The sequence below is a fragment of the Leucoraja erinacea genome, chromosome 18 (genome assembly GCF_028641065.1).
Source record: "Leucoraja erinacea ecotype New England chromosome 18, Leri_hhj_1, whole genome shotgun sequence".
Lineage (NCBI taxonomy): Eukaryota > Metazoa > Chordata > Chondrichthyes > Rajiformes > Rajidae > Leucoraja > Leucoraja erinaceus.
Genome location: NC_073394.1, coordinates 22,975,313 through 22,992,269, shown reverse-complemented (window position 1 = coordinate 22,992,269; position 16,957 = coordinate 22,975,313). Strand labels below are relative to the sequence as shown.

Below are 16,957 nucleotides of genomic sequence, written 5' to 3'. Positions count from 1 at the left end.
TGAAAGACGAACAATACAGAATTTAATTTTCTACTTCTTGGATTATTGATTCGGTTTTCCTGTACAGATTACTAGATTTACGAGTGCTGTCTGTACGGAGTTTGTATGTTCTCCCCGTGACCCGCGTGGGTTTTCTCCGAGACCTTTGGTTTCCTCCCACACTTCAAAGACGTACAGGTTTGTAGGATAATTGGCTTGGTAAATGTGCACCAATCGCTGGTCGGCGCGGAAGGCCCTGTTTCCGCGCTGTATCTCTAAACTAAACTAATCTTTGGGGGGATTGGACTGCAACTATGAATTGTTGTGATCATCAGAATCCCTCTTAGAGTTAACTTATTCATATTAATTAGCAAACTCTAACTTTTGAACAATTGTATCTAAAATTGTATGTCAAAAATCTTTTAGTAATTTCAGGTAAATTGATTTCTCCAATTACTGATATGCATTTGGCACCTTTCATCCTGATAACTGTCCATTATTTCTGATCACCACTAAGTAACCATAGATCTATTTGATCAATAATCTCTATTTACTGAACACAAATCTTTTGACAATTTCTCAGTAATCATTTGAAAATTAGTGTCAATCTCCAAACTGCACAATTATCAGTGAAGAACCACTCAGAAATAATTTAATAATTGATCTAACAATTGATCAATAATTTCACATGGATATGCAGGAAATTGAGGGTTTGGAGATGAGATCAAGTGCAGGCAGATGAGATTTGTTTATCTTCCATCATGTTCACCATGAACATTGTGGGCCGAAGGACCTGTTCCAGTGTTGTTCTGTTCTATGTTCTCCAAATACAAGTATTTCGGACTATGAATCTGTTGATGATCAGCAATCTTTTTTTAGTTAATTTTGTAATCACTCTCTAATTACTGATCAATAACATATTTTCCCGATTGTTGAATACAAGTTCTCTAACAATTCAACCAACCAGCACTGACTATTGATCAATTAAAAGACAGAGTAGGATAAAGCCTAACAAGGGAGAAATGAATAGGAAGGAACGGGCGATGCTGGTTTACACCAAAGATAGACACAAAAAATGTTGGAGTAACTCAGCGGGTCCGGCAGCAAAAAAAAGAATAGGTGATGTTTTGGATCGAGGCCCTTCTTCAGACTGAGAGTCAGGGGAGAAGGAAACTATAGGTGTGAAAAGGTACAAATCGGAGCCAACACCAATGACCCAAGATAGGTGGGTCATTGTTGACTGTGGAAGAGGCACTAACAAAGGAATACTCTCCCCTTCCCTTCCCCACCCTAGCAGGATGACTAAGGTGGGGGAGGGAAGGGTAGAGAAGGAATGCAAGGGTTACTTGAAATTAGAGAAAGCAATATTCACACTGCTGGATTGTAGGCTGTCCAAGCGAAATATGAGGTGCTGCTCGTCCTATTTGTGTGTGGCAGTGGAGGAGACCCAGGACAGAAAAGTCAGAATGGGAAGGGGAGTTAAAATGTTTGCAACTGGGAGATGCGGACTGAGTGTAGGCGAGTATGTTAGCAGATAGTGTGAGAGCGAAAAACGGCAAATATCAAAACGTGCTGTTTGCTTATCAAGGACGAGGCGTCTGCGACATTCTCAGGAAAAAGGGAGGTGGGTGAGATGTCCGTGTTTGGCCCATATCCCTCTAAACCTTTCCTATACCTGTACCTGTCCAATGGTATTGAAACTAGTTCAAGGAAAGTTTGCCACACTGACCAGAGGATGCAGTGTTTGATGAATGGGGACCGTGTTAATTTGGTTGGAGGGTTTTAGAAGAATGAGAGGTGACCTTATTGAAATGTATGGCTGTGAGGAGGTTTGGCACGATACATTTTGATAGAGATACAAAAGACTGCAAATGCTAGATTCTTGGGAAAGATACAAAGTGCTGGAGGAACTCGGTGGGTCAGGCAGCATCTATGGAGAGCATGAATGGATGATATTTGGGGTTATGAACCATCTTCAAGACCTGAAACATTGTCTGTAGATTTTGATATGAATGTTTTCCCATTATGGGGAATCTAAACTAAGGGATGTATTTTCAGAATAAAGGCATCCACTAATTAAGACGCAGATGAGGTAAGAAATTCTTTATCTCAGAGGGTTGTGTATATATGGAGTTATCTACGTCAGAGTTCTGGAAGCTGAATTGTTAAATAGATAGATTTTTGGTCGAAAGGTGAGCTGGAAATTATAGAGAACAGGCACTAGGACAACATCAACAATGATCTTATTGAATGGCAGAACAGGCTTGAGGTGTGAAATAGTCTACTCCTGTTTGTTATTCCTTATTTTCTCACAAATGGTTTGGACAAAGTTTTGCTGCAAGGATATGATTAAAAGAGATATAACAAATTTTAACCTTAGCACTGACAACTGGGAATCGGCTGCTGAGGACCGGGGGAGGTGGATTAAGGACCTCCAGGCGGGTATGAAGCATCATCACAGCCTGGAGGCCAAGCACCAGCACCACACACACAATGGGACAACAGCTACAGCAACACAATCCCCAATCCAATGGCAAGAGACTTGTGGAAGCTGTGGGAGGGTCTGCCTGTCAAGGATAGGCCTACTCAGCCGCAGCAGGAGATGCAACTACAGATGAAACGTCCCCTCTCCAAGTAAGACAACATCATCTCTCGTAGATGGACGGATGACAACGACAGCAACAAACAGGATGGAAAAGTTCAGCTGGTCAGGTAGTGGCTGTGGAAAGAGAAACAATCAACGCCTCTAGATAGGGTACATAGAAACATAGAAAATAGGTGCAGGAGGAGGCCATTTGGCCCTTCGATCCAGCACCGCTATTCATTGTGACCATGGCTGATCGTCCCCTATCAATAACCCGTGCCTGCCTTCTCCCCATATCCCCTGAGGATGCTGAGAGAAGGAAGAGACAATTTGGCATGATCTTCCAAACTTGGACATTGGGAAGGTGTCGGAGTACTGGAGGACACCAATGAACCTACACACACAGGATGTGGGAAGAAACCTAGAGGAAACCTATGGGGTCACAGGGAGATTGTGCAAACTCCACACAGGCAGTACCCAAGGCCGATTTACAAAAGATTACTTACTCACAAGTTAATATAGCCAAACTGTAAAAACACTTGTTGGAAGAATATAAAGTAACGAGAGGCATAGGTAAAGTAACATCTGGAACTTTTTTTACAGGGGTGGAAATATCAAGGACGAGAGGGCATAGCATGAAGGGAAAAGGGGCAAAGTTTAAAGTAGATGAGTGGGGTCAGTTTTTTTTTTTTACAGAGAATGGTGGATGCCTGGAATGCACTGCCAGGAGTAGTGGTGGAGGCAGATACAATAGTGGCATTTAAGGGGATTTTAAATAGGCACATGGATATGTAGGGATATGGATCATGAGCAGGCAGAAGAAAATAATTCAAATTGGCATTATGTTCAGCATAGACTGAAGGAATACTGTGCTATACTCAGCAAGGCCACCAGCATAATCAAGGATGAGTCTCATCCTCAGTCACTCCCATTTCGTCCTTCTCCCATCGGCAGCAGGTACAAATATGTGAAAATGCACACCACCTGTTTCAGGGACAGCTTCTTCCCAGCTGTTATCAGGCAACCGAACCATCTTATCACCAACTAGAGAGCAGTCGTGACATACCATCTTCCTCATTGGAGACCCTCGAAATATCCTTAATTGGAGTTTACTGGACTTTATCTTGCACTATCTTGTTACCCCTTTTATCCTGTATCTGTACACTGGGGGCGGCTTGATTGTAACCATGCATAGTCTTGCTGACTGGATAGCATGTAACAAAAATGCTTTTCATTGTACCTCGGTACATGTGACAATAATAAATGAAATTAAACTAAAATTATTCATCTGGGAATGTTAATTATCACATTTGTTCAACCAACAACGATGATAACTAGATGCAATAATTGATTTCTGTAGTTCCTACCCTACAATTTGGTCATCTTGCTTGATTTATCAACCACTAACATTTGAAATGTTCAACAAAGTGATGCATTTCATACGTGATCTCCAACTTTCTCTATCCTGTATCTGTACACTGGGGACAGCTTGATTGTAATCATGTATAGTCTTGCTGACTGGATAGCACAGAACTAAATCGCTTTTCATTGCACACTTTGTACACATGACAATAATAAACTAAACTAAATTACTGTGTAGGAATGAACTACAGATGCAGTTCACACCGAAGTTAGACAGAAAATGCTGAAGTAACTCAACAGGTCAGGCAACATATCTGGAGAAAAAGAGACGTCGATGCCTTTCTTCAGACTGAAGTTCTACAGACTGCTAAACCACACGATTGTTCTTGAGGGAAATGGACCACGTGCAGGCATAAACAATGATTGGTTTAACCTTGCATCATGCTCAGCACAGACATTGTGGGCCGAAGGGCCTGATCCTGAGCTGTACTATTCCACGTTAACGATGTGATCGCTGTTCAGTGGCGAGTGACATTTTTCTCTCTTTCAGTATTGATCAATAAACGTCATGAGCGCCAGGGCTTTGGCCAGGAACGAGAGGGAAGGAGGAGATAGATGCCCCTCTTACCGTGGCGTCCTGCCCTGCGTAGTGCCCGATTAGCCGGGCGCCTCCCGGATGCCTCTTGCTGAACTCGCTGATATCATAGACCTTCCTGCGGATGACCAGCCAGCGGTCGGTGCGGCCGCAGTGTCTCTGCACCTCGTCCCAGGTGAAAACCCGCCGGCCGCCACGCTGCTCACTGGAGCCCATCACTTGGAGAGGAGCCCGGGGCAGTAGATGTCTCCACCCTCACTCCCGGGCCGGGCTTCGTTTCCCCGCCATCCCCTCGGCTCTGCCCTTCGCCCCAACTTCAGGAGCACATCCAGCATCAGTCGGCGGACAAGCCCTGACCTGAAGCCAAGGGCGGCTCCCATTGCACTCATTTCTTCTTCCCTATTGGCGGACTATTCAAGTTATCCCCCCCTGTGTGATTGGTCGATGGGAGGGAGGGGGGCAAGAACTACCCGGAGACTGGTTGCTATTGGTCAGTTGTAACGTCTACTCCGCTCAGGCGGCCAAGGGCTGCTCGCTCATTGGCGGTTGTGTGGACATCAGATGGGCTCAGGCAGCCGTCGAGGGCGTCGATGTCGGGACGCGGTGAGCGGCTGGAATGCGGGGTTGGATCATTCACACCAACCTCGGCAGATTTAGTCAGGTGAAAGCAAAGAAACGGGGAGGAGAAATGTGGTGGGTGGGTGGAGAGTTTAGGAAGGAACTGTAGATGCTAGTTTAAGCCGTTAGAGTACGATGCTCTCAGCTCATGTACTGGAGTAACTCAGCGGGACAGGCAGCATCTCTGGAGGGAAGGAATGGGTGATGTTTCGGGAGGGTCTCGAATTTTGTTCATATCTACGGGGAAAGAAAGTTGTCGACTCAGAATTGTATTTCGAGGCTGCACGTGGTGTAAACCTGGAGGTGAAAGAGGGAGACAATCTCTGGCTGTAGATCACTGCCGGGCCATTCCCTCTACTCCAGATGCCTGGCCTGCCGAGTTCCTGCAGCACTTTGTGTTTTGGTCCAGATTCCAGCACCTACAGTCTTTATCAAAATATATCCTGTCAAGGTCCCTCGCTATGTTACAATTTTCATAAGGTCAGCTCTCATTCTTTTAAACTCCTCCACGTACAGACCAGCCAAATTGACAAGTCCTCATTCATAAGTTCATGTCAGTTTAGTCTATTGTCACTTGTACCGAGGCACAAAGCCAATACATGATTACAATCGAGCCATTTACAACGTATAGATACACGATAAGTGAATAACGTTTAGTGCACGATAAAGCTAGCAAAGTCCGATCAATGATAGTCCGAGAGGCACCAAAGAGGTAGATGATAGTTCAGCACTGTTCTCTGGTTGTGGTGGGATGAATCAGTTGCCTGATAACAGCTGGGAAGAAACTCCATGGATCTGGAATGTTCACACCTGATGGGATAGGGGAGAAGAGGGTGTGGGTCCTTGTTGATGTCTGCCTTTTTGACGTTATCTGCAGGATAATTCTATTTCCACAAAACAAATATTGCCTTTATGTCCCAGACTGCAAACGTGGTAACATGTTTCAATTTAGAATTACTTTGAAGGGCATGTAGCTTCCTAGACACCTGATAACATTTTTTGCCAGATTTGGAAAGTGGAGCAGCTGAAAATCGCCCCCACTCCAAACCAAATGACAGCTTGGTTACAAGGTAGGATCTGGATAGTGAGTTGGATGATCAGATATGATCACACTAAATGGTAAAACTGCCCCCTAGGGCTGAAGGGTCTGCTCATAGAATCATACAGCACAGAAACAGGCCCTTTGGCCCAACTCATTTATGCTAACCAAGATGCCCAATCTATGCTAGTCCCATTGGCCTGCATTTGGCCGCGTCCCTCCAAACCTTTCCTGCCCATTTACTTGTTTGCTCTTACTACTTTCTCTGTTTCCCCTTTAGGGATTCCCAGCTTAAATACCAGCCTGTTCTAAAGACTGGTGGACTTTCTCTACTCTGATAGAAAGTGGAGGCTATAGCCAAGAACTAGTGACTACCAGTCCCCAACGGAATTTTAAGCTGGAAATCTTCATGCTGGCATTAACCCTTTCCATTCAGTCTAATAAACTTCATATTCTCTGCAATGGGCCAATCCAGAATTTCTATTTTATAAAGTGTCCCATCCAGACTTTGATCCATTTCATTTCTATCTCCAGAGGAATACTCACTCAGGTCTGAGACAGAGTATTGAACTGTGACAATAATCACTATTACGCCTATTCCTGCCTTTACCCTCCTAAATAAAAACCACAAACAAGAACACGGTCTACTTCCCCAATCCTTCCCAACTCAAGGGAACTAAGTCATGTTCAATGTTGACATTGTCACTGACCAACTCGTTCATCTTGAACCTGCAATCTAAGACTTTTTGAACAAATGACAAAGTGCTGGAGGAGCTGCTGAGTTATCAGAGCACTTTGATTTTCTTCAAGGTTCCAGCATCTGCCATCTCTTATGTTACCAACTTGAGAAGTGTTGTTTTGTATGGTTTGGTCTTGCTAGCATTTATTGGATTTGGATTGTGTCATGAACTTAAATCTAGGAACATGGTTGTGAATATAGCCCAGTCCATCGCTCAGAGCAGCCTTCCCACCATTGACTCCATCTCCATTTCACAATGCCTTGAAAAAGGCAAGCATCATAATCAAAGCCATTTCCCACTCCGGTTCTTCCTTCGTCCCCGCATTTCCATCAGGGAGAAGGTACAAAAGCTTGAAAGTGCGCACCACCAGACTCAGGACAGCTTATTTTCCTCTGTTATCAGTCTTCCGAACAATTCTTCCATAAGCTAAGGTATTATCTGAATCACTTTGACCCCATCATGAACATTAGACTTTGTTTCAAGGACTAATGCACTACAATGCTGAGAACTATATTTTTGCACTTTGCATCTTTCACTTTAATCTACCTAATGCACTTTTGAATTTGGCTTGACTGTATTTATGTATATCTGATTTGGTTGATTAGCATGCAAAACAATCTTTTCATTGTAACTCAGTACACATGGTAATAATAAACCTAAATCTAAACATTAAATGTATGTCTAACCTCTTATTTTCTATCCTTCATGATGACTCTTTCAGGGAGGCAACTTTAAGATGGATCGTTTTGGTGGAAGGTCATATTTTAGTGATTCTTTAATGGGTGAAATAATGATACCTGATTGTCATAAGATTAAAATACCATCTGCTAATACTATATTTTAATGAGTTCCAAACCCAAAAATTATAGCAAATGTGTTATTTTACGGGCTCCAACTCAGACGTCCTCTGTCTGGAACTAGAATACAATTAATTAGTAGTTCTATAATAATTATTATTTTGTTTTTAGCAAGGACATGGGAGTTGAATGAGAAACGGTGTTAACATGGAACAGTGAAGTAGGGACTATTGGGCTCTGAATACAAAAAAACTGAGTTGTAGTTACCCATAAATGCAGAAAAAATTATATCTTTAGCTTTGGAAGAAGGGTTCCGACCCGAAATGTCGCCTATGGTTTTTTTCCAGAGGCGTTGCCTGACCCGCCAAGTCACTCCAGCTCTTGGTGTTTATCTTGAGTATAACCCAGCATCTCCAGTTCCTTCATGCACATAATATTTTTACAATTTCTTTTTAAAATTAGAGCCTGGAATTTACTGTTCGGGACAGTAGCACACATAATGTACGGTAATCGTAAGGTATTTGCTCTTAATTATATTGTGGACATGAACATTAAAATAAACCTGAAATGCCAAGTAGAATGTTTATACAAATGTATTATACACATCCATTTGTGTTCAAAGAGTGACTTCCAGAACTATTATAAACATCATGTTAATCATGCTACTAACATTAGTATAAATGTATAAAAGTGTTAGTAGATAAAATATAAAAATCTAGTTTGTTTGGTTCAGCTCTTAGCTCCGGTCTCGGATTAAAGGGGACCACTCACACCCACACATCCAGAACAGACCGTCTACCCATTTCTTCTTAGGCCCCCTTCGGCCATGGCTGACCATGGTGCCCTTAGGGTGCTATTCCCTATATGGAGGACGGTTGTGGGTGACTTTGTTTAATGTGGGGAGCACAGACAGCCACCCCACGGTCCTTGACAGATCTGGGTCAGAATCCAATGGCATGAAGTCCAAGACGATCGGAGACCCTTTTCTGCTGCAGCCTTCATCTGCCTTCCCCGCCGTTCTGATGCTCCACTAAGGTCAGCCATCGTCTTCCGCCTGTTCCACCGTTGAGGTCTTAGTTGGATTGCTCTTTGGCAGAGACCTCCCCTTCGACCTTACCGCCATGGGTGGCCCTACCAGGAGCATAGTTCCAGACGGCATCGCTCTCAGGATCTCAGGTCCACACAAGCTTCTCCACCACGACAAGATGACAATCCTTGGAGAACCATCTACCCATCTAGTGTTAGTATTAATCTTCCAGCACATATGAGGCACACCATCAGTCAGAGGGTAAGGGCTACAGAACATTCTGCACAATGACAAGCCACAGATTCCATCCTTATACATGGGCACTATGTTCTAACTTGTTCCCTTTCACTCACTTTGCCAGCTGCCGGACGGATGCACTGTCAGTTTTTTATCCACCAGATTTTCACAATGTGACAAAGACTCACTGGTTTTCTTCTTGCCCAGTCTTTGTCGCGAGTGTTATCGATCATCCAGAGCTAATGTTGTAACTTTAATGTAGACTTTTATCAGTGGTTTTCTAGACTTCCAAGCCTAATCATTGTGGAATTTCATTTGATGTGGTTGAAATGATGTTCAGGAGGTTGATTAAGCTAAATTTATTCTCTTCCTTACACACATTTCTAAGATTCTGTTGGCTTCTATTTTTTTTTCCACCTTTTTCCCACCTTTTCCAATACATAGAAGAGGGAATGTTTACAAAAGATGACTAACATTTCTGTTATGAAATTCTCAACTTCAATTTACCCTTTCTCTAAGTTCAGAGATAAATGTTACATTTTAGCACTTTGTATAATTTTTCAAAATCAATTTCTGCCCTTTTTTTCATTTAACAAACAGTGAAAGTTACATTTGAAACAAAGTTTCTGTTTTGAGTTACATGATGTGATCCATCCAAAGAGAAACATTTTAATGTAGTGAATTACTAATTATCTTCTGGAGGTATATAAGGCCGCACACTTTAAAGTACGCAGTACACTAAGCATGTTAAAGGTTACGGGAAGAAGGCAGGAGAATGGGATTGAGATCAAATGGCAGAGTAGACCTGATGGGCCGAATGGCCTAATTCTGCTCCTATCTCTTATAAACTTAATTTTGTCCAATTCAAATCCCAAACAGACATTATAGACAGCATGTAAAAAGAAATGAAAAAGATAATAACAACAGAATCCGGCCTGAAATATTAACATCTCTTTCCATAAATGTGACAGACCTGCTGAATGTTTTGCATTTTCTGGTTTTATGTTACCAACAATTTCGTGATTTTCATGTATAAATGAGGAAGTTAAATTATTATTATAGTGGGAACTTGATAGTGTAAAACCCGTGATTAAAGAAGAATAAATTAGGTTTAGGTTTAGATTTATTATTGTTCCGTGTACCGAGATACAGTGAGAAACGTTGTTTTGCATGCTATCCAAACAAATCAGATAATAATGTATATAAATGCAAACTCAAGTACAATGGGTAGAGAAAAAGGACTGCAGAATATAGTTCTCAGTGTTGGAGCAAACCAGTTCCAGAGACAACGTCCAATGTCCTTAATGGGGACAGGACCCTAACTTATGGAAGGACCGCTCGGAAGCCTGATAACAGTGGGGAAGAAGCTGTTTCCCGAGTCTGATGGTGTGCATTTTCACGATTCTGTATCTTCTGCCCGACAGGAGCTGGGAGAAGAAGAAATGGTTCGAGTTACTGCGGACTTGATAGAGGACTTCAAGACTAGAAAGAGTGAAGAGTGGTAGATGACCTTATGTTGTTGATAATGTGGTAACAATGATACACATTGAGATTAAAGCAAAGAGTGGAACATTGCAATTGGCCATCGGATCTACGCACTACATACAATTGCAGCATCAAAAATCTTTTTTTTTTGTTTAAACTCATTAACCTACAAACCCGTACGTCTTTGGAGTGTAGGAGGAAACCGGAGCACCCAGAGAAAACCCACACGGTCACAAGGAAAATGTACAATCTCCATACAGACAGCACCTGTAGTCAGGATTGAACCCGGGTCACTGGCACTGTGAGTCAGTAACTCTATTGCTACGCCACCATGCCACCCTAAAAAAGTTAGAATAGGGATAACACAGAACTAGTGAGAATTAGTTCTATCAGCGAAGACTCAGGAGGGCAAAGGACCTGCTTCCATGCTGGATCTCCAAACTAAACTAAGATATTCCTGGTGCAAGCCTGTTTTACTCACTGTCATCCTCTGCACGCTCCCATACAGACGTCAACTTGATTAACTACATTCTGTGCCCGTGCTAGGCCACGTTAACAATTAGATTTGCTTGTGCTCCTGACTCTTCGTATCTCTTTAACTCAAAAGAACAGACCATCTATTCAAATACAAAATTGCAACTTTGATTAGTTGTTTAAGATACTTTGCTGAAAGATTATATTATTGTGCTTAAATGCCAGGAGCTGAGAAATAATAATGCCACTGTGTAACAAATCATTGGCAAGAGAACGCTGACGAACGTTTTAATTCACTTCATTTCAGCTGCTGCTTGCCAACCTGCTGCAGGTCTGTTATAACCTGAAATCCCTCTCTCTCTGCCAAATCATTCCCATCCTTAGGAAAACACTAAGTGGTGGAGAAACTCTGTGGGTCAGGCAGCATCTGTGGAGGGAATGGACAGAATTACATTAACACTATACGACACCCTAGGGACAATTTTCAACATTTACCAAAGCCAATTAACCTATAAACCTGAACACCTTTGAAGTGTTGGAGGAAACTGGAGCACCTGGAGAAAACCCATGTGGTCACAGGGAGTACGTGCAAACCCTGTATAGACAGCACCCATAGTCAGGATCGAACCTGGTCCTTGGCGCTGTAAGGCAGCAGTTCTACCATTGCACCACAGTGTCGCACCATCTTATTCTATTGTTTCTCTTTCTCGTTACCCCGGCACAGAATTCCATTATGCTGAAGAAAAAATACAAACTGCTGGGGGAACTCAGTGGGTCAGGCAGCCTCCAGGCAGACTTGACTGGTCAAATGGCCTAATTCTGCTCCTGTGTCTTATGGTTATCCCTGGAGGGTCGGGACCCTACGTCAGATTGATTCAGACATGTCACCAGTGGAAAATGTAACTAAATTGAAAATAAAGGATGAGAGGAGGTGACTCAAGAAATGTTCAGGCAATTGGAGATCAGATTGAATCAGGAGGATAAATGCTTCAGGAACTGCAGGTGTTGGAATATTGTGCTAAAAATAAAGTTTTGGAGGAACTCAGCAGGTCAGGCATTCCTTTATGAAACAACACCCCAAAGTTCATCTATCACTTGCCTGGGACTTTGTCCAGGTCCCACCTCTCTTCCAGCTCTCTACTACAATCAGTTTGAAGAAGGGTTATAACCCAAAACATCACCTACCCATTCCTTCACAGATGCTGCCTGACCTACATTATCTATTGAGTACAGTATTTGCAACCTGTTGTGCTGCAGCAAGTAAGAATTCATTTGTTCTGTTTTCAGGACTTATGATAATAAAACACTCTTGGTTAAATGGGGTTCTAAAGGAGATACAAGGAACTGAAGATGCTCCTTTACATAAAAGAGACCTAAAGTGCTGGTGCAATTCAGCAGGTCAAGCAGCATATATATGTAAAGGGAATGGGCAGATGACATATTGGGCCTGGACCCTTCTTCGGACAATTTGTAGTAGGGAGAGAGAAAGCTGGAAGAAAGATGAGGCGGGACAAATGCTGGCAAGTGATAGGTGGATACAGGTGAGAGGGGTTTCATTGGCAGATGGGTGAACTAGAGATGGAAAGGAGCCAAAGGGGTGTCAGATAAGGAGAGGAGGAGAGAAATGTGAAGCTAAATCGGCATGTGGTTCCTTTATTTCCTGAGCTGTACACCTCAGTTTCACAATGAAAAACGTTTCACCAACAGACAATTTCTAAACAAAAAGAGACATGGTTTTCCTCAAAATATCCATGGAATTTTAATCATTTTACGAAGCATTTTGTAGTAAGGTGATATGAGTTGGATTAACGTCGGCGAAGGGAGAACAGTTCAGGCAGATGTGTTCCTCAGTAAGTCTGTCTAATACTACTGTATTAGCATAACCTATGGAGACACGAGGAACTGCAGATGCTGGAATGTTAAAGATAACACAAAGTGGTTAGATGAGAGGTACAGCATGGAAACAGACCCTTCGGCCCACGCTGACCATCGATCACCCGCTCACACTATGCTATCTCACTTTCGCATTCACTACCTCCATAGGGTCATTTACCGAGCCAAATTAACCTATAAACGTCTTTGGGTTGTGAGGGGGAACCGGATCACATGGAGGAAACAGGGGAGAACATGCAAACTCCACACAGACAGCACCCGAGGCCAGGATCGATCCCGCACCTCGGGCGCAGTGGGGCTCAGAATGCACTGTGGGCGCTTGAGGAACTCAGCGGATCATTCAACATATGTGGAGGAAAGAACTGCGGATGCCGGTTTCAATCGAAGGTAGACATAAAATGCTGGAGTAACTCAGCGGAACGGGCAGCATCTCCGGAGAAAAGGAATGGGTGACATTTCGGGTCGAGACCCTTCTTCAAACTGATGTCAGGGGAGTGGACGAGACAGAGATAGAAAAATAATTATGTGGAGGAATGAACAGGCAAAGTTTCGGGACAGGACCCTTCTTCAGACTGAATGAAACAGAGTCGGGTCTGAAGTTGGGTCCCGACCCGGAACGTCCCCTTATCCATAAGATAGACACAAATTGCTGGAATAACTCCGCGGGACAGGCAGCATCTCTGGAGAGTAGGAATGGGTGGCGTTTCGGGTCGAGACCCGTCCCCATTTCATGTCCCCTCACAAAAATGCTGGAGAAACTCAGCGGGTGCAGCAGCATCTATGGAGCGAAGGAGATAGGCAACGTTTCGGGCCCGAAACGTTGCCTATCTCCTTCGCTCCATAGATGCTGCTGCACCCGCTGAGTTTCTCCAGCATTTTTGTGTACCTTCGATTTTCCAACATCTGCAGTTCCTTCTTTAACCCCATTCACGTTCTCCAGCCTGACCCGTTGAGTTACTCCGGACACTCCCGTGTCCCCTTTTGTGCGTTAACCGGAATCTGCAGTTCTTTCATAGTTGGGTAAGACTGCGAGGAGGAACCCCGCCTCTACAGAGTCCCGGGGCAGCGAGTCTGGCAACATCTGACCCCTCCCTGTCTGTGAAACGTCCCTCTGTGCCCGATTCAAAAGGAGGAAGACAGAAATCGACGCTATTGAGAAGATTGGGCAAAGTTGGGCAACACAGTGGAGGAACTCCTCGCCGCCGTCATCTCGTTGGACTGAGGTTCTCTTGCAAACTCTTAGGGAAGTATCAGCCCCCAACTCGTTCGAAAGATCAGCATTGAACCAATGCCTGCAGACGAGAGCTGTGACACCGCCACTTGATTGGTGCAGAAACTCTGCTGATCACCTAGGTTACAGCATCGTATTAATGGTTAATTCGATGGTTAATTCTTGTAGGATGTTGCTGGGCGGGTTGGAAATATAAGATGAAACGCTAAAGCAAAGAGGACAGGTAGAGAGAGGGAATAACGTGAAGGAGAGAGAGAGACACAGACAGACAGACAGGCAGAGACAGAGACATACAGACAGGCATGGGGAAAGGCGGAGAGAAAAAAGAAGAAGAGGAATTCGAGAAGAAAGTACCCCTTTACACGTGGGACGAGATTGAGAAGCACAATAGCAGGACGGACCAGTGGCTTGTGATTGATAGGAAAGTATACAACATCACCAACTGGGCGCTCAAACACCCGGGAGGGGTTCGGGTTATCAGTCATTATGCCGGCGAAGATGCAACGGTAAGGAAACCGCCTTCGTAGAGAATCGGAGCGCCTGTAAATTAAAGGCATCCAGTGATGGTGTGATGCATTCGTGCCGTTCGTAACAGACGAGTTTGAGAACATTAATAGTCTTTCCAAAAAATTACAGCGCGTGTGTAAACCCCCTCTCCCCCACCCACAGCGCCTTGTCGGTGAAAATTGTTCTGCAAATTTATTTGGGATGAATTATTGATATGGAATTCTTGCTCGGGGGTTAACACCGGCTTTTTTTTATTGGCAAAGGTTCAAGGTTACTCGAGTTCAAGAAATGCGGAGTTACTCTCGGTCATCTGGATCTGTGGCATTTGTGCAGCGCTGCTGTCCGCTGTACAACTCCAGACCTGGTCCACGTCTAGATACTAAATTGCTACTGTGAAAGATAAAATATCATTAGGAAACCGGCTCGTTTTAAAATATATAATTAAACAAAATCGACTAAGCAATGACTGTGGTTTTCTCAAAACGTGCATGGAAATGTTGGTAGATTGCAGTTTCTAAAATACCCACTGTAATCTAGGAAAACCGGGGTGTACCTACCATACGATAAAAAAAAATTCCAGCCACCATTATTCAGTGGGCGGTACGTGAATTCATTCTGCTTTAGAATGCATCTGGAAATTGCTGAAATCCTATTTTATATGAAGAACAGAAATTGTCCTACTCAGTTCTGGCAACGACTTACCATTTAACGTACCACTTGATTCAATGGATAAAAGTATTATTTGTACTGATATACTATATTAACACAATTGAAGTTTCCTTGAAGTAGATTCGTGATAATAATCAGAAATGTGTAAATTATTTCAAAATCACCATATTTTTAAATGTTGTCCAATTCTGGCCTGAATAGAGTGGATGTTTCCACCAATAGGAAAGTCTAGGACCAGAGGCCATAGCCTCAGAATAAAAGGACATACCTTTAGGAAGGAGATGAGGAGACATTTCTTTAGTCAAAGGTTGATGAATCAGTGGTATTCATTGCCACAGAAGGCTGTGGAGGCTAATTGATATTTTTAAGGCAGACATTGATAGGTTCTTGATTAGTACAGGTGTGTGTGGTTATTGGGAGAAGGCAGGAAAATGGCGTAGAGACGGAAAGATAGATCAGCCATGATTGAATGGCGGAGTAGACATGATTGGCCGGATGACCTAATTCTGCTCCCTCTCACATGAACCTCACTCCCTTCTGAACTTGCTGCCTGTTTAGTTGGATGTGGCTCCATTGATGTCTGTCAGATGTTCATGTTCAATGTGGACTTAGACTCTATGTGTTTTCCAAGCTCTTCATCTGTAGGAAATGGTACGTCTCGTATACCCAACCAACATCTAACGGACTACACATGTAGCTTAATATTGATCAGGATTTGGGAGTTCTGCAGATTGTTACAATCTGATCCTTGGCTGAGATTAGGCAGTTCATTGTAAACTTGGAACTGGATTATACACGTATTTGGCAGCGAGCCTTTGTGGGATATGATGCAATCTCCCTTTTATGAATTGATTTGTTGAAATACTGTTGTACTTGTGTGCCCTGTTTACCCAAGAGTACATGTTGTGATGAATAGACTCTGCAATGGATACAGTCCTATTATTAAATGTTAGTGCAATGCTCTCAGCTCATGTACTACTGAGTACTAGAGTAACTCAGCCAGGATGGCAGTATCTCTGGAGAAAAGGAATATGTGGCGTTTTGGGTCGAGACCCTTCTTCAGACCCTTCGACCCGAAATATCACTTCTTACTTTTCTCCAGAGATGCTGCCTGACCCACTGAGGTACTGTAGCATTTGGTGTCAATCTTTGGTGTAAACATACTACTGAGTTGTACTTCATTCGTCAGATTTTATGTTTGGTTCATTGCAGGGATGTTTAATCTTTTTTAGTGTTTGGTAAAATCAGATGATAAGAACAAAGAACATAGAAAAGTAAAAACCCAAAGTGCTGGAGTAACTCAGCAGGTCAGGCAGCATATCTGGAGGACATGGATAGGGGACATTTTGGGACCCTTCTTCAGACTGATTGGATGGGTGGGAGGGGGGGAAGGTAGGAAAGAAAGCTGGAAAAGAGGAGGGGTAGGATAAAACATGTCCGGTAATAGGTGAATATAGGTGAGGTGATAGGCAGATTGTTGAACAGAGATGAAAAGACAGGTGTGAGCTCAAAAAGATAAAGAGTTGTGAATTTTGAAGCTTCGATGTAGAAAAGTTTGCAATCGAAGGGTCCCGACCCAAAACATCATCTGCTCATCTGTTTCAATCTGATCTCCAATTGCCTGAACAGTTCTTGAGTCGCCTCCTCCCATGCCTTCTTCCCAATTTATTTACATTTTCCACTAATGACATCTGTTGCTCAAAGGTAGAGATTGGATTTT

The 16,957-nt window shown here is 43.2% G+C and overlaps 2 protein-coding genes across 3 annotated transcripts in view; one reads left to right on the top strand and one right to left on the bottom strand.

Annotated features, from left to right (window-relative positions):
* Positions 1-4,905, bottom strand: part of LOC129705772 (acyl-CoA (8-3)-desaturase-like) — a 33,243-nt gene extending 28,338 nt beyond the window's left edge. Inside the window, exon 1 of the mRNA XM_055649566.1 lies at positions 4,554-4,905. Within this exon, the coding sequence (XP_055505541.1) occupies positions 4,554-4,736 (183 nt within the window). The 5' untranslated portion in view covers positions 4,737-4,905. The remainder of the gene's footprint in view (positions 1-4,553) is intronic.
* Positions 4,906-5,076: 171 nt separating this feature from the next.
* The window catches only part of fads2 (fatty acid desaturase 2), a 59,960-nt gene continuing 48,079 nt past the window's right edge, over positions 5,077-16,957 (top strand). The window contains exon 1 of one of the 2 annotated variants that reach the window (XM_055649564.1): positions 5,077-5,181. In XM_055649564.1, coding sequence (XP_055505539.1) covers positions 5,137-5,181 — 45 coding nt within the window. In that variant the 5' untranslated portion in view covers positions 5,077-5,136. Of the gene's footprint in view, positions 5,182-13,853; positions 14,568-16,957 lie in introns of those variants that run through there. The other variant, XM_055649563.1, reaches the window with a different exon arrangement.